The 24,660-nt window shown below is 41.9% G+C and overlaps 1 protein-coding gene across 2 annotated transcripts in view; it reads left to right on the top strand.

The window, feature by feature from the left end:
* The window catches only part of plxna2 (plexin A2), a 139,694-nt gene that overhangs the window by 74,792 nt on the left and 40,242 nt on the right, over positions 1 to 24,660 (top strand). For both annotated transcript variants that reach the window (XM_061272117.1, XM_061272119.1), the window contains 4 exons: positions 9,710 to 9,810; positions 17,368 to 17,491; positions 19,725 to 19,878; positions 22,019 to 22,115. In XM_061272117.1, coding sequence (XP_061128101.1) covers positions 9,710 to 9,810; positions 17,368 to 17,491; positions 19,725 to 19,878; positions 22,019 to 22,115 — 476 coding nt within the window. The remainder of the gene's footprint in view (positions 1 to 9,709; positions 9,811 to 17,367; positions 17,492 to 19,724; positions 19,879 to 22,018; positions 22,116 to 24,660) is intronic.

Here is a 24,660-nt window from a genome sequence, read left to right on the forward strand (position 1 = left end):
GTCGAATATTGGCTTTTTGATCTGATCATTCGAGGGCGGATCATTCTCTGGGGAGCCCATCAGTCACTGTTGAGAGGGTGGCGTCTTGCTGTGATTCATGTACTGCAATGGAATCGACATTTGGGGACTGGGCTTGACAAATACTGGGAGTAAAAGACCTGTTTTTGAATGCTTATAGTCACACCAAAGGAGGATGGATGGAAGGATGGCATGTTGTGCATCTGTGCAATATTGCAGGCGGATTATTTGAAAGAACACATGGGCAGATAAGGCCGCCTTTTGAAATATTACCTTTCTTCTTGACTTGACTTGTAAATTTGATCTCTAGAGCTACTAGGTTACCTTGTGGTAACAGAGCTGCGTGAGGGATTTGGGGCAGGAATCCAATGCAACAGCTCTAATTTGCCCTGAAAGGTGGGGGAACTCGCAGATGAAGGATTTATTTATTCCAGCTGAAGCAAGTGGGGAGCAGTTAATTTGGCAGAGCCTGTCTGAGTGACACACACACACACACACGCGCGCATAGACAAGGCAGCATGGGCACGTTGTGTTGATTTTCTTCTCCTACCAAACACAGACATGTAGGCTTTTTGCCTCTCACTGCTGGAGATCAGTGGCTGTCTTCTTCTTTTTCTTTTTCCCCAATAAGCGTGTGGAAGCACTGTGTTTGTCATGGAATGAGTGGAGCAAGGCGACCAAATGCAGTTTGGACCAGGGTTTATTGGAGGGAAGGGGGAAGACGAACAAAGACACAGGCGGAAAGAGGCTCATGGACAGCGAGCGGGAAATGAAATTCCCCTCGGACTAAGAACAGACTAGGGAGAGGTTCTGACCGTGAGCCTCCACATGAGACCCGGGGGGAAATAGACGAAGGCACAAGAGGTGCGGACACAAACGGGAAACAACAGTAGACACCGACAGGGTGAAACACACGGGCGGGGTTTAAATACATGAGGAAGTAGGTGACAGACATTACGGTAATGAAAGGGGTGTGGCTGAGGAAGTTGCCGGCTGAGCGTCCTCTGGCACGGACGTGACAGTGTTGAGCAGGCCAGTTACTTTATGCTGGGGCAGTACAGTCGAGCACTGCTTCCCAACTAAAGTGCCATGAGTCACATTTGTGTGCCCGGAGAGATGGGGCATCAGGTGTGCTGCAGGAAATTGTCCAAATCATGTGACCAGAAGATGATCTGTGTACTGCAAGTAATGAATCATTGAATGAATGAATCATCTATCAATGGCAGTCCTTCTCAGAAATCAGGATGGGGGCACGGTCCAATGTTTTGTTTTGTTTGTGTGGTTGTTTGCCATACAAGAACAAAGCATGATTACACATCCACAGCAGAAGGTGGCAGTAGTGCTAGTGTTGGGTTGTTTAAAGATAGTCCATTGTCTAAATGTGAATGTGGATGTTTTTTTCTTCGAGATGTGCCGTGTTTTGACTGGTGAACAGCTCAGTCAGCTGTGATAGGTTCTCTGTAACCTTCATGACAAGTAGTTCAAAAGGCTTATTTGTATGTGGCATTATTTGCTATGGTGGAGTTTCATGATTGTCCACGAAAATGTACATGGTTTACAGTTTTCACATTATGCAGACATACCGTCAAACATAAGCACCATCCAGACCCTCCGCGGACCTTCTCCTCCGATCAGTGCACATGCTTGTTGACAGACATCAATAAGTGTAGCAAGCAGGACCCCTTATCCCTCACACACTTCCCAGATACTACAAACACACACACATCCTCACGCTTGTTGATGTGCAATGGCCTTGGCGGCTTCCTCATTAGCGGCCGCATTGACAACCGGGAATCCCGCCGAGAGAGAGCGCGAGATGCACACTGACAGACAGTCGAGAAATTCATCGAAATTCCGGTGTCAGGAGTTAACCCTCGCCAAGCCTGAGGCAAGCTGGAGGAGAATATTGTGTGACGGATGGACTGACAGTAAGTAAACATCGTCACAAAAGGAATAAAGGCGGTATGATGCGATCTTGCTTGAATGCTGGGTTTCATCTTTGCTTAGGATGCGACACAGCCCACACTTGCCCCATTCACTTAACATTGAGGAATTAATTGAAAGAGGACAAGGAAAATTTGAATTTCGGTAGTCTGCTCAGTCAAAAGCTCAGTTGGAGTACAACCTGACTGCCTGCTTGTCCAAAAAGAGGATTGAGGACATAAATAATTGATACACTCCTCACTGCATCGACCGCTTTGACTTTATACTCCACACTGCTTGATTCATTCACTCTATTGTTTTATACACTCTGTGTCTCCTCATCACTCCTTTGCCCACTTTCCTGTTTACCCTGCTACGGGACATCTTCTATTCTAGACTTATTTGCTTTGCTCTCACTGTGTGTCTCCATGGGCATTGACTTGTGTCCTCCCATTTTTTTCTGCCCCCCCCCCCCCTTCATCTCTTCCAGTGTCTTCTCCTTTATTTCTCCTTTGCTGTGAGCTCTTGCATCTCTCCAAACATCTAAGTCATGCTGCATCTGTTCATGCTACCACTTAAGTACATAACAAACACAGGACCCTGTTCATCAATCATTCACTTATCTTGGTTTTTAGTTCAAGGTGAATTTGCATCTCATGTTTTTGGAGTGCTGACTCGTGTTTTGTGTGAAATTATAATATTGGACATGGGAAAAGAACAAGAGTTTGGCTCAGATGAGAGAAGACACTAATGAGTGTGGAATTAGAAGTCAGCGGAACACATTGAAGTATATTATTACCGCTTTATATTCACCATCATGACCAGAGGGTCAGCATTAATGCAGGACTGTGACTTGAGTTCAAACGGCGGTCAGTGGGGCCGACGTCTGACCCCTCCTCTTTTTTTTCTCCACTCTCTTACTCCCGATGAGTCCCCACAATCCTTGCCGTGCCAAGAGGAGCCACTAAATTCTCAGGAGATGTTGGGTTGGAAGCCTTTCAATACCCTCTAAATCCCCACTCCAGAACCTGTTTGTGGTTGTTTAACATAGAAATAACATTTTTGGGAGCTTGTCTTGCTTGGAAGTGAATTTGGGAGGTGAAACAAAGTTTGGAGACTCATTAATCCTGTAATGTGAGACGACGCTCACTCACGTCGACTCTTATTCGTCACCATGCAAGAGAGGAAGTTGGGAAGGAAGGAAGGAAGGAAGGAAGGAAGGAAGGAAGGAAGGAAGGAAGGAAGGAAGGAAGGAAGGAAGGAAGGAAGGAAGGAAGGAAGGAAGGAAGGAAGGAAGGAAGGAAGGAAGGAAGGAAGGAAGGAAGGAAGGAAGGAAGAAAGGAAGAAAGGAAGAAAGGAAGAAAGGAAGAAAGGAAGAAAGGAAGAAAGGAAGAAAGGAAGAAAGGAAGAAAGGAAGAAAGAGATCTGATGGCTTCATGAGAGATGTAGTAAGATGGTTGGTTTGGATTGAAAACCACAAATAGTACCCCAAAATCTTCCTTGCTGATGTTTCCACTCGCCCCACATCCCGAAGCCTTGGCCAAATTTGATGAACAAAATCCATGCGGATGTCCGTTTGATTATGTAGGATAGACATGAACCAAAGTATGTGGCAGTCACAATAGTGGTTTTAAAGCTCTTGATTTTCCCCACCATGTCATTTTGAAATCTGGTCTCATGTCAATGTGAGCTCTCTTAACCCTTTACAGGGCATTCATAATTTAAAACCAATAGGCACATACTGATCAAAGGTACTTGAGAAAAAAATGATGCCATAGGAAACCATAGTGTCAAATGTTTGTCATCACAAGCCATTTAAATACTATGCAGGTCATATTTCGAATAAGTGCTGGGGTTGTTCTGTGTGTTTGTTCTACTGAAGGGCTGCAAAGGTGGCAAGGTTCTCTGCAATAAACTCTGGCTCAGCTATTTAAATATTCAGCACACTTGCTAAGGTTTTCTGAAGGTACAACTTACTTTCTTCCTCATTCCAAGAACATGCCTGTTAGGTCCACTGGGCGACTCTAAATTGTCCATAGGTGGTAATGTAAGTTGGGATGCTTATGTGGTCACTGTAGCATTACTAACAACAAATCTTAAGGGAAAGCTCACAATTGTGTGCTCTACTGTATATCTTTGAATTGTCAAATTTTCTTTCACCCCCAACCTATCCTACGTTGACTTCCCACACTGCAACTTAATAAGAGCAGGACAAAAAAATCAATGCTGTATATTTCGAGACAAAATGTGTTTGTGTCAAACAGCTTGTCGGCCAACCCCTTGACATCTGCAACAACACTGTGAAAGCACTTCCTTGTGCTGTGCAATAGAGCTGTCTGCGGCCAGGAAGACAGTTGGACGTCCAACCTCGCGCTGAGTTTCTTTGTTTTATTTTGGATCTTTAAGTCCTGCTGTTCTACCCGCATGCGAATGCCATTTTTTTTTACTTTTACGTATTTGCTCCCGCAATGTGGGCTCAGAAGCAAATATCCTCGCGGTTGTGGCAAGGCAAAGCTCGGAGGGCTCAGTGGAGCCATACCACTTATTCCTGGTTTGTCCCTAAATCTAATGTCTGATGCTAGCCAACGTCATAGCTATCAGTACGCTTTGACGGTATCTCAAACACATTTGAAACTGCGTTTTAAAAAATGTAACATACTCTACATGTATTTTTAGACCATGTTTTTTATTTTATTAGTTACATAATTATCTACCTTATTTATTAATTATACACCTCATGCAACTCTACGGTTTTTATTATTGTGTCTTTATTGTCTGCGTTAGAGTATATCTTTATTCTTAGTTATGACTTTGTGCAGTCATTAATCTTGTAATTATTATTTTACCTAAGGCGTATGATTTGAGATGGCTCACCAAGGACTTGTTTCTCAGAAGGTTCAAATCCCCTCGCTCATCTTCAGTGGCACCAACGTGATGCTCACTAGCATGGTAGTGGGAGAGTATTTTAACATAAGGAGATATGGTCAAGAGCAGATTAAAGCAAAAAATGGTCGTTACAGGGGATTTAAGGGGCTCTTAGATTTTTGAACTGGGAGTATTTGCTCATCTTTTGTGCTCGTGCTTGCAAACACTGGTTGATACGCTCCAGTCTCACTCGCCCCTCTGTGCTGCAATGGTATTGTGTCGGTGATCGATGTTGCTCATTCTAGTGATGTGGTAGCCTGGCTAGCCCTCATTAAATATAGAAAGCATGGCGTGAAGGACTCGATATGCATGTCTATACATCTTTAAAAGGAGGTAAAGGAGATCCCAAAGGTGCCAGATGTTTCACCACGTACCGCCGAGGGGTTTTGAAGGTTGGAGGTGCCCGGCGTTCGCACGGGTTTCTCCCTGAGGTCAGAGCCCGACACCGTTGCCTTGGAAACAGCCCACAAAATAGCTTCCTGTGCATTACTGCTGACAGTGGGACTTTTTTCTTTCTCTATTTGTCGCCTCATCACAGAGAGGCGCATCTGGTACCACATAGAGCAGGTCTCCTCACAACAACAGACCAATGGGACATTTCCACTACACTCAGTTCTCCTTTATCCACCTTTTTTCTCTCTGGTTCTTTCTTCTCCTCAGCTGTCGCTGCTCAGCCATCCATCACTGAGCTGCGGCGGACGTTGGCCGGGTCTCTCGGTAGAGGCATGGAGGCACTGAAATGGAGCCATTTGTCATCTGTCACAAAGACATAGAAACAAATGAAAGCCTCTCTTGCAAAAGCACGTACATTGTCAGTGCCATAGCGGAAACACCTTCATACCACTGGGGACACTCCTTCTTCAAGGCCTTTGTGAAAATATAAACAGCCGTAGTAATGAAATGCCACCCCTGTGTCATCTGTCTTACAACGTCATGTCTTGGAAAAAAAAAAACTTTGAATGTAGTTTTACCAACAAAGCCTCGAGGCTGATGCTAGCACTGATGCTCACTCGAACAAGGCATAAGAAGTGTCGTGGTTGGTTCACCAGTATTATATCTGCGGTCTCCATGGCAACGCCAGAGTCCCTGTTCACCATATTAAAAGTCAATGTGGCATCCAATTGAAGCTGTTTTTTACATGACAGCACACTGTAGTTTTTTTGACACATCCAAAGCTGCATTGAAACTGCGTTAATAATGGATGCCCATTCAGCCTGATCTTGAGGACGCTGTTATGTTAACCCTTCTGCTGCCAGCAGTCGTTGACATTGTCAGACAATAGAGTGCAACTTCAGTTCTTAAATAGCACCCCTGCTTAGGTCATCTTAAGCTACTATTGTATTAGCATTCATTTGCCGGGAGCGGAGTCTCTCTCGCTAACATTCCCCCGCAGGTCAGCGGAGGTCGTCTGGGCCACCGCTGCGTGTCTTCCCCAAAAACAAAGATCTGTGCAAACAGGTTTTATGACACCGTGCGAACACACACACACACAGACCCTTACACACACACACACACGCATACACTAATGCAGGAGAAGAAGCATCATTGTGCAGCCCTGCTGTGTTGAGTGACTGTAGCGTGTGCTGAGCAACAGCTGCTGTATTCCCCCAACATCACCACCCCCTCCCCACATTTACAGCACTGCTGGCCCATGCTGCTCTCTGTACAATGCACTACACAGCAGTAAATACTCTTATTTTTCAACTCTCCTATTTGTTTTCCTGTAACATTTTTGTATTTAGTTTATGTTTGGCTGTCCCCTGGCTGTTCAACTCTCACCTTTCCCAATCTCTAAAGGCTACCTCTTTTTCTCAGGGGTGCGTAAAGTATTTAGTCCAACTCAAATTGGCTATTCATAGTAAACGTTTTCATGCCTCTGTCGTAAGACCAAAACAAATCACATTTTCCATGGTCACCTAGTCGGAAATTAGTTTATTATTGGATAAGTGATAAACATAATTTAGAGTCAGTCTAGTGAATGGAGCTTACGGGCACAGAAAAGTGGTAGGAAAGGGCCCTTTATGGATTTCAAACGAAGTTTAAACAGGATTCAGTAATTAAGTTTCCAAAGGTGGGTGTAGTGTAGAACAACAGCAGTGTTCTAGCTAATTGGTTAGATAATCCGAACTAGACCAGGCTATGCATGAGTACCACCGCTTTTGCTGCAACTCGCTGTTAGCCGGCGGCCGTGTTAGTCATCAGTCAGCGCCTCTGCCACTGATGTGACCGTGTCTGCAACTCATTACGGCGCGCCACCTGTTTGTCCCCAAGCAAGTCCTCCTTGAGGTGATGGGGGGTTAGTCTAACAGGAGCATCCCTGTGCACAGTGTTGGGATTGTCCCGCAGTGTCAATGGCTCTCTTTGTCCCCCTCCCTCAACTGTAGCCCCCCCCACCCCATCTTGTCACTCTGTTGCTGTTGGCGGTCAGACAGGTGGGGGGTTATTGAGCCTTTGAGGAGCAAGGATTAAACAAAGAACTGATATGATACAGTCTGGAAGAGTGCTCTTCACGGCAGCTGAGGCCAGAGTTTGCTGTCAGCTACATTTAATATGATATTGTGAAGGAGCAACTCAGTAGATGAGTGTGTAGCCTTGCTGCCACAACACAAGGTCCTGGATTTGAAAATACATTACGGGGTCTCAGCTTTGCTCTTTTGTGCCATATGTTGGATTCAGTGAAGTCTCTAAATTGTATTAGAATAAATGGATGTACAGGAGGCTACTTTAGGAAAGTCAAAGACTTAACTGCATTCGGTCATTACAAAAACCTATACGTTAGGTTCATTAAAACATAAATGAAATGTTGAGTTTGGCTAGAACTCAAAATACAGTAATAGAAATTTGGGAGTTAGGTTCATTGAAGAACTGAAAGAGTTTGTTGATTGAAGACTTTATTTACTTACTTACTTACTTACTTACTTACTTACTTACTTACTTACTTACTTACTTACTTACTTACTTACTTACTTACTTACTTACTTACTTACTTACTTACTTACTTACTTACTTACTTACTTACTTACTTACTTACTTACTTACTTACTTACTTACTTACTTACTTACTTACTTACTTACTTACTTACTTACTTACTTACTTACTTACTTACTTACTTACTTACTTACTTACTTACTTACTTACTTACTTACTTACTTACTTACTTACTTACTTACTTACTTACTTACTTACTTACTTACTTACTTACTTACTTACTTATGTGCTTGTTTGGTTTTTGTGTGCTTGTTTGTACCAAAACTTACGCATCTGACGTATTTGCAAAAACATGCATATTTGCATTATCAAAGGCTTAATTTCAAAATTCTTGTTAATATTACTCAACAGTGCTTACTAAACAAATGTATGATTATTACATAATTAATCATTGTTCTCTTCTATTAAATGTTTGTTACAAAGATATCAATGAACATATTAATCATAAATAATAAATTCAATTAATATTTCTAAATTAGTTTGGTTCTGTTTTCTTATTTTCCCTATAGTACTTGATAACTGCCGTGAATTTCTTACGGTATAGCCCCAGGGACTAACGAGATGTACACACACCACCCCCTCCCGTGTCATTGGTTTTCAGTTGCGTACTTACCGTAATTCGTGCCAATCAGCCTCATTTGCAAACAGTGTCTAGGAGGAGGCTTCAGACAAAGATGGCTGTAGTACAAAATATGTGATGTTAAATCTTTAAAAAAAACATACAATTACGAAAACACTTTCATAAATAAATGACTCAATAACTCTGCATCCCAAAAAGACGTGTGATATGTTAGTAGTAATTATCTCAACGTGGAGGTTAGGTTCATTTAAACGTCTAAAGTGTCTTCGATAGAACAAAGCACCTATTTGGCTTCCTTTGCGCATGCCAAAAAGCTCACCACAGTTAGCCCAAACAGTCGCCAGCCCAGTGCACGTTTCCAAAAACCACTCCGATTGTTATTTTCTCCCGTTCGTCCGAGCCATCGTCAATTGTACAGAAGCAGCTCATGAGCTATTGATCTCGGCTGCACTCTGTCAGACCTTGTTGTCATTAGCCAGCGAGGCAATGGAGAGGCAAGAAAGACAGGAGTGAGATGTTAATCTGACGCTGAAAAATGTCCTTTCCATCATTTTTATCTAAAGTGGCGTCACCGTGTTCTCTACTATGAACAAGAATCCTAAACACATCCACTTACGAGACGGCTGTCTTGTTTTGGTGTTCGAAACACATCTTAACCTTGTAAAAAGGCACTTTTGTGTTTTTTAAGTGTGGCCACCGACTGCCTCCACCTTAGTGGACAGATGCCGTGGTGCAGACGAAAGCCAAGTGATGGCACGAGAAGCCTCTCTCTGCAGGCCAACTGATCCCAGCTGCTCACTGCTGGTTCTTGATCTGGCTGGCTATCAAGGCGACAGTTGCTTCCTACTTGACACCGACGTACAAACGTTCATATTATTCACTAAAACAAAGAATCGACACATTAGGTCATTTCAGTTGGGGGAATAACCTCATAATGTTATCATATATGAATGATGCTAAAGACTGTTGGGATTGTAGTGTCGTGTTTGAATGTGAAGAAGTATTTGAATGTGAAGAGGATTCGCTTGTAGCTTCAGGCTCGTTTCCCGATCTGCTTTCTTTAAAGAGAAATCAGATTTTGTTCCAATTGTTTTGTCAGTTGCATACCATGCAAAAACAACACCGCTTTCATTCTCATCTGTACAGATAGACAATTTGCCTTGAATACATCAACTCAAAAGGACATTTCCCCCCATTGCTCGTTGTTTGTCTTTTGTCTTTTCTTGTTCGCTTAGGTGGCTAAATTGAAATATTGCTTTCCTATTTGTTTCTAGGTGACCCAAGTTCCCATCGAGTCCTGTGAGCAGTACGGGACATGTGGCGAGTGCCTCAGCTCCGGGGACCCGCATTGCGGCTGGTGTGTGCTGCACAACATGTAAGTCTCAGACACACAAAGACACAGAGACCAATTAAAGTTTGAAGAATTAGAGGAAATTAGACCACTTAGGCATCCCTTACCTTTGCATTTGCACACTTTCATCTGCTGTGCAATCAATATGACCCACTACCGGCTGAACAGCGAAGCACGGAGTGACACCCCCTGGTTCAGAGGTGTAATTACATTATGAGGAGTGGAGAAAATGAATGCCTTCATTTGTTGGAAATGCAAGTGAGACTGATGAAATGACATCTTGCAGGATCTGAATGTGGCCCAGTTCCAAAGAGATTGAAAAACATTCCTATCTTGTCTGTTCTTTGTTGCTTGAGCACACAACCATCTGAGTTGTTTGTCAGCTGCCACATCTTGAATTCCCCACTTAAAGTGCTGATTTTTTTTTAGAGTTGCAAGGATGCAAAGCAGCCCCTCTCTCAAACGGTATAGAGGAATATTTGTGTGTGTCAGAGCATGGCAGCAATCATCATTATGGCGATGGCGGCCCCAAAGTGCACTTAAAGTAATTTGCATCACTCCAAAGCCAGGACAGGACAAATAATTGCCTAGTGACAAGGTAATTCAACATGTTCCTGCATAGGTGGGGGGAAAAAAGTGGGGGGGAGGGTGTATTTGTTACTGTCTGCGTTCCTTCACACGCAGATCATTTAGCATCGCATTAGCTTCAATGTTTGCATGTTAATCATGTGCTTTTGTGTGGGTGAGCGAGGGGATGAAGCCATAAACCAATTGAGGTGGAGTTTTACAGCTGCTACCTTGCAGCGATAACAAGGCCAAACAAAAGTTTACAATGATGGTCACAAAATTGTTAAAGAGCAGCCAAAGTGTCCTGACAATATTGCATGCCGTAATGGCCTCCCCACTTTAGCGTCTACTAGAATAAATTCATCTATAACTCAAATTAATTGGTGATGTTCGTATGTAGTCCATAAGTGTCCAAATAATCAAAAGTTGAATGTTTATCGGTGCAACAGTCGTGAGTCTCCTCCCTAAGATCCGATATTTGTTGTAGGGGTGTAACGATTCATCGATACACATCGATTAATCGATATAATGCTCTACGATTTATTGGCATCGATGCTAAACGTAAACATCGATTTATATCGCCGTGTTTGACAATAGACATTAGACGCGACTTTATTTTGAAATCCAGTTCATTGTTGCTCGCTTCCTCTTTCCGAGAGCAGTGCGCGCGGCGTTGTTGTGTTGTGAGCAGAGCAGGCACGTGAAAGGGGAGTCGACAACTAGTACGCGGCTCCTGGGCTGGTGCTTTGGCTAGTGTCCGAAAAGACGAGGAAATTTGCTCCCCTCCTTTAGGCTCAAGTCATTCGTTTGGAAGCACTTTGGATTGCAAAGAAAAGATGGCTCAACGGACAAGACACGTGCAGTTTGTAAATCCTGCCATGCGGTGATCACAAATCTCGCCGCACATTTAAAGAAAAAACACGACATCAAAGTTCAGTGTTAAAATAAGCACTTTGTATACTACAATACTCTTGTAATTTCCTAAATAAAGAGTTTGCACTACCTTGTTGATTTTGCGTATGAATTGTTATAAATCAGGATATTGTTTTATATTTTTTATTAAAAAAAAAGAATATCGATCGTAGAGCACTATATCGCGATATATCGTGAATGAATCGCAGCAGGCTTTAAGATATCGGCAAATATCCTATCGTAGTTCTTTGTATCGATATGATATCGTATCGTGACAAAACCCGCGATTTACACCCCTAATTTGTTGTGATGCCAGACTGAAAATACAATGAAGAGAGAGTGGAATAGAAACAAAATAGATGTAGTTTAGCTAACAGTTGTAAACTCTTGTCATTTTGATTGAGGAGAATTTCTTGAGGAAATACGTCATCCAAACGTTTTTTATAATTGCATTTACTGTGCAATTTAATCACCGTGCTGTATTAAATATGAAATACGTATTGGCTAGAAAGGAAACTCACCATATGTTGTATTTTGTCAGGGTGCCATTTTCTCCCTAAGGCAAAGTCACCACTTGGATTGAGAGCGATGATCTTTAAGTGGTCAAGCAGCTGTGGCGTGCTAAAAGCTGCCAGTCTCATTAGCATGTTTGCGTGCGTCTTGTCTACGTGTCGGTCCGTCTCCCTTTACACGTGTCCAAACACACGGCCAAACCTCTGTACTGTACATTTGAGGGATAAAGAAGGTTAACAGGCAGCCATCTGTTCTCCTAAGACCACCTGTCCTTGCTCCTAATCCCCTTCACGCCGTCCTGACCCCTTCATGAGTGTTGCGGCACCCTTGTCAGCAGCAGCTAACAAAGTTTCTGGAAGAACAATGACAATGGTGATGATGACCTCTTCTTTGGGGATACCACACGTTGTCGCATAATTTAAGAACACAGGCCTGCGTTTGCTCGGAATGGACCCCTCATGACACATAATGAGCCATTAAACCACAGAGTTGAAGAAAAAGTTCTGAGAATATCATTAAGTCTTAATTTGCTCGTACTGATCGTCCACATTGAGAGAAATAGCCTTCTAGTTTTATTTTTTTCAAATCTAATTAAACCCCACCAAATTTTTTGACTGATTGATACGATTGAACGATCAATTTTAAAATTATAATATCGCATTCGAGCGCAATAGTTTATCCATCAAGGATCTATACTCATGTCTATAGGAAGACACTTAAAAAAGAAACAAGATGTATTAAAATATCGGATAACTGAATTGGCATACTATTCAGCACGTTCGTCTCAGAGGTGCAGGGTTCGATTCCAGCTCCAGCCTCCCTGTGTGGAGTTTGTCAAGGTGCTCCGGTTTCCTCCAACATCCTCAAAACATCCAAATTGTCCATAGGTGTGAAAGGTTGTTTGTCTATGTGTGCCCTGCGATTGGCTGGCGACCGGTTCCGGGTGTCCCCCACCTCACGCTCAAAGACTGCTTGGATAGGCCCTCGTGAGGATAAGCAGTTTGGAAGATGACTGAATAAAAGTAAATCGAACATTCTTGTCACCGCTATACCAAATGTTGGCGACAGATTTCAGGCATCAGACTGATTCATGTTTGATGATTGCATTCAACACCAATGCACTTTAATTTGGTTCATATTCACACACAGCATGGTAACTCTGAGCCAATCCAGGTTAAGCGATGAAATGTTGAAGCGTCCATGGTTGCGCTAACAAATCTAAGAGCACGAGTCAATCAAAAACGACTGCAGCCTTCTGCCTTCATCGAAAGCGTCCCTTCATCTCTGGCATTGCAGATGACACGTCTTGCCAGCTGTGCTGCCACCCACAGCTGTGATCACCCCCGACTCCCTGCGCCCCCTTACTTTCCCCAAGCTGTTGATTCTCCTAAATTATCTTTCCCATGTCTGAGTACCCCCTGCCAAAGCACAGTTCATATCTAAGCTACGCCACTCATCTCGTCTACCCGTTTAAGACGTTCTTCCCTCCCGAATGAGCTCCGCCACACGCCAGAGATGGTTGCACGTAAACATCCCTCACTTTGATCACCCCCCCACCCTGCTCACAGCTGCCTTCCAACACGTCCATCCTTTTTTCTTCTCATCCTACCACATCTCTCTTTTATACCTTCAGTGGTAGTTAATTGAACACAAAGCACTATCGACCTGCTTTGCCGCTGTGATTGTGAGCGAGGTGACAAGATGGCCGGGGGGTGGGGGCTGGTGCCGTCCCCTTCTTTTTGCTTTCTCATTTCTTCCTTCTTTGTCCCATTCATGGGAGGCTGCAAGGTCCTCTAATCACCCGCAGCTGCGAGGCCTCCCCGTCGTACTCGGAAAAATAGCAAAGCTCTGAAGATGATAGCAAAAGAATGAGAGAGTGTTTGATGATGCACACTCATCAGCCCCGCCAGCATTTGATTGCACCTCAAAGGGAGATCATCATCATCTTGAGCACTCTTCATTCGCCGTCTCGCTCATGGGGTAGTTGAGTCTTCATCTGACCGTGAGCCAAAAAGCATCCACTCTGTCCTAGACAGCATCTCAAGGGTTGTTAGGTCGTCGCGTAGTCTCACGGGCATCTCCCGAAAGAGGATTTTACATTATAGGAAGTTAATGCGGTGTGGGGGTCACAGGGTTGGAATAGTTATCACGGCATAGTTTATAGTTAGCTGATTCCTCTGTGAATGGCTGACAACTAGTACAGGGTGTACACTACCACTTCCCCAATGTCCACTGCAGAAGGTATTGAGTGCACTAAGGATGCACATTGCAGAAAATGGATAAATAGATGATAGATGGATTGAAATGAAATGAAAAACCCTGCCACAGTTTGACTTAAGCCACAATGGTTGAGTAACCATCGTGTTGAAAGTGTGTGAAGGAATCATACCAAATTCTTTTGCTTGATCTGGTAGATAGCAGATAATTTCATTCATTTTCTCCGTTTTGTAATCAATCTAACATGCTGTTTGTTTGCGTCCTCAATGTCATTGCCATCAGTTTTTATGACAGCCTCTGCTGATCTTTTACTGTCATATGCACATGTTTATGTTTATGTATCATAAATGTCAGGCACCAAGTATCATTATAGTGCAGCACTATAGTTTACTAAAAAAGAAAAATCAAACTACGCCTTGCTGGTATTAGCAGCTTATTTGTGTGTAGTAAGGCTTCTTGTCAACATTTCCCGCTCAGCTAATGAGAGAGGCAAAGGGTCAGCTTCTAACTACACAGAGATAATGGCCATGACCCGAAACCATGGCAACAGCAGCCATCCTGCATTGCCCTCCTACCACACTCACCCACACCCTCGTCACCCATTCTCCACTCTTTCATCACACATTGCCTGACCAAATTAAATTTTATTAATAAAAAAAATAATCTGTTTCACTCGTGTGTTGAGTTAGAGACAGCAAAATCTAAACTTTTCCTAATCAAATAATATCTTAATTCAATATACAGTAATCCCTCGCTACATGACAGTTCATTTATCGCGGCTTCAGTACATCGTGGATTTTTTTCCACAAAAATAAAATAAAAAATTCTAAATTGAGAATTATGGCACGAAAGTTGCCTGCATGCCAGCAGAAAACAGGGAGTGCCCACGCAATTGCAGTACGTACACTTGTACCTTTTTATAATAAAGGTTGGTATAATAATAAGGGTTCTAAAACAGATTTACAGTATTGTACCTTGTTATGAAAAAATTGTAATAATGGCAAAATATTCTAAAAAACATATTTACAGTATGTACACTTGTACCTTGTTATAAAAATGTTGTTATAATAATAAAAGAAATCAAAAAACATATTTACAGTACACTTTAGCTACATCTACATATGTTACACACACACACAGACACACATACAAACACACACACGTATCATATTTATATTTATATTATTTATACATTATTTTCTGTATGTCATTTATACTAGGTATTAATATAGTATTTACATGTTTGAAACTACTATTTAATGTTCTAAGTCAAAGTCAAAGTCTGCTTTATTGTCAATTACTTCACATGCCAAGACATACAAAGAAATGATAATATAATGATATAATATAATATATAATGATAACATATGCACTTATATAGTTTGATATACATTTATTGAGACACTAAAAATGTATGTATGTTAAAAATGAGAGGTTGACACTACTTTGCGGATTTTCACCTATCGGGAGTGGTCTGGGAACCAACGAGGGATTACTGTACATATAATAAAATAGTACAAATAAACACATATATATAGAAAAATTAGATGTGTACTCTAACTCTTTTTCAAGTGGGGTCTTCAAAATGCTACACTGCTTCACTAACTCAGCACTTTGTTGCTCTCTGAAGCCCCATGGAGTGTTCAGTGCATATTAGTGTTCTACATGCCTGCTGCGTGTGCGTGCACATGTATCATCTTGGTCATATGCTGGATGTTGACCAAAGTTCCGACAAGGTAATTGTGCCCAGCGTTGTTAGATAGAGCTGTGACTGAGAGTCAGCAGGGATGAGTATGTGCTTCAGAAGCATGATACGGGACCTAATGCGTATTGACACGCGTGCACGCCCACAGCCTGTAGTGGACCATCAGCCAGCGCCGCGGACCGGGGCTGACCCGTCGGAGTCCAATTAGAGCTGCGGCGACCAGACATCAAGCAAGCAGGCTAGACACTATGGAGGAGGATCGACTGTAGGAGGTGTTAATAAGGAGGAAGGAAACGGTTGTTGGCGGAGTTTTAATGAGGGACGTGGTAGATTGCGGAGACGTCGTATGGGAGATGCACTGGAGCTATGTGTGAGAAGGTTAGAGAGTTACAAAAAGTCTCACATTAAGACATAATTGTTGACAAAACATGCCAGGTCATGGTACCATAGTTGCTATATTGGGGTAAACTTTGATGGAAACAAACACCGGTGGTTCACAATTGTTGTTTCGCTGGTGGACTTACATATGTAGTATGTTCACTGGGAACATCTCCATTCATGCTTCATTTTCACGTTTGTTTGCAGAATTAAAATGGAAACTGTAAAAAAATCAATAAGACTAATTATTGATTCATACCTTGTTTGGTGCGTAACAATTAGCAAGAAATAATAATAATTGTCGTAAGTAAGTAAAAGCAGATGTTTGGAGATGTCTTATTCTGGGGAAAAAAAAAAGGAATCAGTCTGCTTTCTAAAGACCTCCAGAAATCTGCACTAAAATTCAGTAGATTTAGACTATTTTAATTTTGACCAGGTATCTAAACAGTTAATCGATTTTTAAAAATATGTATCAATTTTTTGATAATTGATCAGTTGTCGATTAATCATTGCTATATTGATCTAAACTGACCTCATCCAACTTTCCGGATTTTCATTTTTTTATGTACAAGCATTAGCATTAATGGCAAGCCAAATACTAAAGAAACTTACAAAGAATTAATTATGTATATGTTGAATCATGCATTGTAGCATTCTAAACTGACTGCTCCCCTCATAAAACCTTAAGCACTATATTTATTGTCATACAAATAAATGCAGTTACTAACATAAACTTTTACCCATGTAAAATAAAATCAAACACAATTACTATAGAAAAACTTCAAAACACATACCGTAATTTTCGGACTATAAGTCGCACCGGAGTATAAGTCGCACCAGCCATGAAATGCCCAAAAAAGTTAAAAAAAACATATATATGTATATAAGTCGCTCCTGAGTATAAGTCGCCCCCCCACCCAAACGATGAAAAAAAACGCGACTTATAGTCCGAAAATTACGGTACGTGGTATACACAAGTGGCAAGATATGGCAGTTGGCGGTTGTGTATCTAGCGCAATGAAGCTAATGGCGCAATCTCCATATTCACCAAGGATCTCTTGTAAATCCACACAAACAGATGGGCTCCAATTTACCACACCACTCGCATCGATGCTTCAAATGAAAGTCCTTGGTTTACATTATAATCTACACACTTGATGTACGTTTTGGATTGTTCAATCCTGAGGGAAATCTGCACATTGAGCACCTATCACGTGTTATTCAGAAAACAACTGCCCCTTTTTTTGTTTTGTTACATTAAGTACAATGAAATGCTGTCATCTGTTCAGATGCTCCCAGAGGAACCGTTGCAATCGTGCACATGAGCCGTACCGTTTTGCCGCCTCTCTGGACCAGTGCGTGAAGATCACCGTGTACCCCGACAGCATCGCGGTGTCTGAGCCTAGTGTACCAGTAAGTTTACACAAACACACGCATCGATGCGTGCACACATACACACACACACAAAATACATACATGCCAAAGAACTTGGACATGAATGTCAAAAAGTACTTCATAAGTGCTACCTACGTACAGAAGCAGAATCATGTGAAATGACTCCCTTGTCTAGATTGTGCGTAATGCATAAACATGAGACAGGAAGGTTCATAAGAGATTTGTGTTGGCGTTTCAACACGCATACGCATATTTGCATGGTCCAAAGCAACCAATATGGTTGCCAAGATGTGTTTGTGTGGGAGGCTGAGTGGGTGGTAAATGTTGCCCAAGTGCACAGTGCGTTTGGACGCTAATTTGGGCAAAAATGTGCACGTGTGAGGCTGTTCTTAGGCTCGCTGCACATCTACTGGTAGAGCTGAACGCTACTGAACCAGACTATCGCCAACAATTCACAGTTGGCGACTCATCCACACACCTGGCAATGACTTTCTTGCTATAGTTAAAGACTGCAACCTTTGGTGCTCTTATCAAAAAGCAAAGTTTTGGGACGCCACGTTATCATTCTATGAAACTACATCCACAAACAACATGCTGCAATTGTCCCGAAAATAAGCGCATTCACCCTGTCTGCTTTTGCTGTATTTGTATATTAATATATACAAAGGGGTGAGACGAAAGGAAAATGTGAGGTTATTTCAGAGGCAACACACTTTTTGGTTTAACAGAAGAATATGGCATGTCTATTTATTGTTCTGTTTCTGGCCATCATGTCTTACTCAGAACTGCCCTCAACATGTTTGTTTCGAACGATCCACAAGAACAGACTGACAAAATTCATAAGATTCCAAAGGGCCGGTTAACTATCTCCATGACAACGCCGCCTCCTCACTCGAGTGCTAGGAAAAGAGAGGAAACAATCCAATCACCTTTATTACACCTCATGCCAATTAGGCTGCCAGAATCTAAAAAAAACTCCCACTCCACCGCCGGTAAGGCGGCCGAGGGAACAAAAAAAAAAAGAAGCTTGACAGTCAGGAGACAAGTCTACTTTGTGTGGCGGAGTGTTTATTCGAGATATGGACATGTCGAGAGGCTAATTACCATGAGAGGTTACTCAGGAAATTCCACGTCAAACAAAAAGCACTGATTGTTGCGTCTGTTGTAATCAACCATCCCCAGCATAATGAATGAGAATGGACATTTTGAGACTAGTGTTTGTTTCTAGACGTGAACACCAACAAATGCAGCGCTTGAAATAAGAGCCTTTGAATCACAGTTTGTGAGTCAACAGCGAGTTTGAGGCAGGCTCGGAGCTACTTACGCAACGCCGGCTTGCTAGCGATGGGTTTTGGCTGACTACTAGTGCGGCTAAATATGTCCCTGCAGTGTGGCCTGAGCCATGTACCCGGACTGTTCAGACCACAAAGTAAATGGCACTACTGCCTTCAGAATAATAATAATTATAACAATAATGATAGATAGATATTTATCAAATTGCAGGAGATCAACATTGATTCTGAACAATAAAAACTGATGATCGTCAGCATCCTTTTGACAGTGACCATCCTTTGCCAACACGGGACACCACATCATCCGCTGTCGGGACATTGTGCATCTCTTAAAAGGCCGACAGTTAAGCTGCTCGGTTGCCTCGTCGGTCCCAGCAGCCCTACGGTGTTTAGTTCAGAGGCAGATAAAAACAAAGAGAAACTTCAAACAGCGTGGCCCATATATAATGGACCAAGACGATGAAATGGCACGATGATAATTACCCGGGCTACTGTCTCCTTTGGATGAGAGCGTGATCACATGACACGTGTCTGCAAAATGTATTTATAAATAAGTTTATTCCCAGGCAGAGCAGCAGAAAACTGCCTCGCCTGTGTCACCGCTCTCCCGAGAATGACTTCAAACGGGCGCATCTCCATATGCGCACGTGAGGCTTTTCGCATAAGTAATTCACAACGTACAGAGCATTCTCATTGCTCCATGCTAAGCTTACCTAAACGGTATCTCCATTTTATAGTGATATTAACTTGACAATTTCACAATGAAGTTTATCACATTTGTATGTAGCAAAAATCAAATGAAAAAAACATATTTTTGAAACCACATGTATAACATATATCCAATGTTCTGATTTTCAAAAAGCTTTCAATAATTTCTCATGATAAACAGTATTGGGTGTTGTTGTTGCTTTTGTTGTTTTCAAATAGAAAGTTTCTTATTTCTGCCCTTCCACTCTCAGTTACTGGTGAAGGTCAGCGATGTTCCAGACCTTTCGGCAGGAATAACTTGTTCCTTCGGCAATCTGACGGAGGTGGATGGGCAAGTGAGTGGCAACCAGATACTGTGCGTGTCTCCTGCTGCCAAGGACGTCCCTCTCATCCCGTCCGACCAAGGTACACTTGATACTATCATCACAGCAAACCACCACGATTTAGTAGGCAATCAATGTCCAGTTTCTTTTACAAAAACTGAAACCAAGCCTTGAACTCAAAATATACACACACACACACCATTCATTCAGCATCATCTTCAGACCAGTGCACATCAAGCTCACACTGACCCAGCATCGGTGGAGTAGCCGAGAGGTGTGCCTGATAAGAAGCCCTGCCATATTAGTACATGATGGAGAACAAGATTGGTACCCTCTCCCGGCCTGTGGCTGATGGTACGGCTGAGCGCATTAGGGCCCTCCGGTTGTTTGCGGACGCAAATGTTCTAACATGTTGGTTTGGGGATGACAGGGCAGTTAATGTAGTGGATTAGCTCTCTGGCACTGAGCGACGATCTCCTCCTGAGAGGTATATTACCTGGACAAAGAAAACACACTTTATTGGGCAAAAAGAAATATTTGTGCACATGAGTGAGAGTTCAAAATGGAAGTTAGAACAATGTTAATTTTAAAATAACCATCATTTTACATACTATATATTTATCTGGTTACTTATTTGTCGCCGCAGTCGCTGATCTTGCTGGAGTCCAATATTTTGGCATCTCCACTCTTCCATTGCTCTTCTGCAAAGTGAGTGAAATAGCTGTTTGGCTTAAGAGAAGATTGGGGGAGTACGACTGACATTTACCTGAGGGAGAACATTCGTGTCTGGGCACCAATGATGCATTCCCCTGTGGGAGTTGTGGGCAAACAGAGCTGTCATTTACTCACAGGACGGAGGATTAGCACCCCCACTGCCCAGCCTCCTCAAAACACACAGTGATTCTCACACTCACTGCACATCATCTATTATTCAGTATGTTTGCTTTCAGCACCTTGTGGCCATCTTGTCACGCCAAAAGACATACTTGGGGTCCAACAACAGCTGTTAGAATTTGTAATGATACCAGGTACACAAAAAAAAAGCACAAAACGAGGGCTTGGACTTTTTGACCTTTTGACCTGAGTATTTTTTAGATTCTAGATTAGTCAGACATTAACATGACAACAGCGTGCAAAATTAAGGAGAGTGTCTCATTTCTGAATCTTGGAGGTGTTTGTGCCGACAGCAACTCTGCACCGGATGTTCAGAGGCAAACGTGTCCACACACTTGTGTGAAACCAGAGCCTGATTCCCAACAGGTGCTGCAGAGAGAACAGGGCATTGTGGGTCACACAAACCTCCTACACACTGAATGTCATCTGAAATTCAGGCTGCTCTGCACACACAAGTGTACACATCATAGTCTCACACAGACACACACACACACACACACACACACGCACACACACTGTATTTATGGAGTCTGTATTCCCGTGTGGCAAGATGAGATAGATGAGAGGCTGTTTCACTTCGTGCACCGCAACGCTGCTTGGATACATAAAAGAACACCAAATCTTATTATGTTTTTACAATTTATTTTCTCAAGTAAATGTATTATGGTAATTTGAATATGATATCATTTCTTCTATTTCTGTACATTCACAAGTAATACAATGTGTTCAATTGTCTGACAAGGTTGCCTCTTGCACAACACATTCTTCTGTGAAATTGCCCTATTTTACACAGATTATTGAATGGGTCTTGATTAGGGAAGAATAACTTCAAAAGAAGCAGCTTCCATTAACGCTGACAAATTATTTCACAAGACAAAAATGCCTACTAAAGAAATCCATTGACGACTTTAACGCTAGTTTAAACATCAAAATTGTATTACATGAATCCCCAGATGTAATAGATATTCCTCCCAAGGGAGTTTGAGAAGTGTATTACAGAGATGAGTGTGATTTAAATGGGTGCCTAGTAACTACTTTAATGAAATGCCACAACATCATTGCTTTCTCAATGTTTTCACCTTTGACCTTTTGGTCTATTGGCACTTATATATTTTGTATCACATGTATCATGCTTTGTATGTGATGGCTTTGATGGCTAATAAATCATCTGAATAAGAGATCAATTATGGACTCTTGCAAAATATAACCTTTCCGAATTCCGTAGGACCACATTTCTGACAATACAATAAATATCTTTGACTGACGTAGAATGACAATATTTTACAACACATTGTCTTCACCTTCTTCATGTGTCTCCTCTCTCTCAGATTGGTCGGGTGTTGAGCTAAGACTCAATTCAAAAGAGACGGGTCAGATGCTCATTAGCACGGAGGTCAAGTTTTATAACTGCAGTGTCCATCAACTGTGAGTAACTCTCTCATCTCCACATTTGCTGTCCAGAACCATATTGGATCAATGCTAGGAAACCATAAATGTATTACCGTAATTTTCGGACTATAAGTCGCACCGGAGTATAAATCGCACCAGCCATAAAATGCCCAAAAAGTGAAAAAAAAAAAAAACATATATATGTATATGAGTCGCTCCTGAGTATAAGTCGCCCCCCCCACCCAAACTATGAAAAAAAAAACGATTTATAGTCCGAAAATTACGGTACATAGTCTTACAGAGTCGTCCAAATGAAATAATTAGTACTACTAATCATTTCACCACACACATCTCCGTTGGAACATCTTTGTGGGGTCTCTGAATGTTCTCCCCATGATTGTGTGGGTTTTAGGTACTCCCGTTTTTTAAGTGCTATGGATGGATGGGTAGCACATTTTATTTCTATTTATCTAGATGATTTCATGGGACTCAAGGACACTTACTTAACTCGATGTACAGATTACAGATTTGACACATTCTCGCAAACTTTGAAAAACTCTCTCTCTCTCTCTCTCAACTTGTTTTTAATCAAGCTTTAATTAAAGTGTTAAAACAATCACACAATTACTGTGTACTAAATAGGTGGATGATCTCCATGGCTGATCTGATTAACAGAGTAGAGCAGGTAAATGGCAGATCAAAATAGATCACGTCACAAGTAAACAGATGCCTGATAAATATTCAATCTCAGAAGGACAGAAAAGTCTCCATGTAAGCCAGGCTAATGAGTAAAATGTGATGTGTTGACCTTGGAATTAAGAACCTTAATCAAAAGAGCATATCAGACTGATGACCACTGTATAGTCCCAAAAGTGGTTGTTCAGAGTCAGCTTCATTGTCAATTCCTTCATGCCAAGACACACAAAGAAATCGAGATTACGTTTCCCCTATCTAGCTGCGATGCTACCATATAGGAAACAATCACTATCTGACATTGTTGTTTGACCTTGGTGTAGTATGTGCTCTGTCGAGGGCCATTCTAGTTCAAAATTAAAATTTTGAGATCTCTGCAGCACATTTGCAATGGCTGACTTCACTTGACTGTGGCACTTTGTGCTCTGTTGAGTGAGCTCCAAAGTCCTTGCTGACTTGGAAGTATCACTAAATTGAGAGTGGGAGATTAGGAGGTTTCAGAGCAGCCACGCTAACAGATACACACAAATCCAAAAGCACTCCTCGACAAAATGTTGTCCCCTGCTAAGTCAAAGCTAGGCTCTGTTGTTCTGGAGTTTGCATACAACACACGCAGACTCAAAGTTCACTAACCATATAGCTCCAAATATCTTTGACTCTTTGAAAAACATGTCTGAGCGATACAGAAAAAGCAATTACCAGTCTTCACATCAGCTCTCTTCATCAGCAATGACACAAACTTGCACACACATAACGAGAAAAGGGCACGCGGCGCCTCGCCTCGCACACCATCAAAAGCCAGCTTGTGCGCTCTCTACTAGCCTGAGGGGGAGTCGGCCTTATTCTTTTGCATCCGTGGGCTCAGTCAGAGATCCCTCCCATGCTTTTTGCACCCATGAATATTTCAAATTGAGCACCGGGAGGAGAGCAAGTAACAGAAGCGTGGCTGTAACAACAACACTGCGCCTGAATGCACGGTGTAGTAAATGCCGTTGCAATCAATTAAAAAAAAAAAAAAAGGTACCTAGTTATTAAAACATGTCATGTCTTGGATTATCAAAGTTAGGCTGTTTTTGACCTTTACTATTAACAGTTGTTATCTTAGTTCCATACTTATATGACAAAAATACACCCTTGTCATTCATGGCTAGGACTGTCTGTTTTGTTGTTTTTATTATATTTATAATGTGATGGTTAATTTAATCCCCATATTTCCCATGGGAAATTCGTGTCGAAATCCAAACAAACTGGAGGTCAACCAGTGTGCAAAAATAGACTGTGTTCAACCTTCATCCCTTTTTACCCTTAACCTAATTCCACAGTAATCCTTTTTACTGTGTTTTCCAAAAAAGAAATCATTAAATTAAAATTAGTACACTTTACATTAAATAAAGCCAGCACACATGAGAGATATTAAGGCTTCTACGATATAAATAGTCAGAAAGATTAACTGGAATCAACACAAATAAGGCCTGCCTGCCTGCCTGCTGCATGATAAGTATGTTTTTTGCAGATAACTTGGGCACTTGCATTAAATGCAGCCTGGCATTTAGTAAGCAGAGATACACTCAGGCACACACTGAATTTAAGTCCAGCAAAACTGTCCTGTTTAACTGCTCAAATTTCTCTAGTGTATTCATTATTTGTGTTTTATTTCTTGTTATTTTTTTCCTACTTCTTTCAAGTTGTTAGTGCAGATTGGCCTTGAGACTGGCCAGTGTCTGCATCAACTGTGAAATGTGCAGCCAGTGGTTAAAGTTCTAAAGTGTGATAATATAATATTTTGGCATTAATTTAAATCTGGCCGCACAGCCTTTGTTCATCCATACAATTCTACCCAACATTCAGGCACACCCCTGTATGTATTGCACATTGACAATCACACACA

This window comes from Syngnathus typhle, linkage group LG2, assembly GCF_033458585.1.
Source record: "Syngnathus typhle isolate RoL2023-S1 ecotype Sweden linkage group LG2, RoL_Styp_1.0, whole genome shotgun sequence".
Taxonomy (NCBI): Eukaryota; Metazoa; Chordata; class Actinopteri; order Syngnathiformes; family Syngnathidae; genus Syngnathus; species Syngnathus typhle.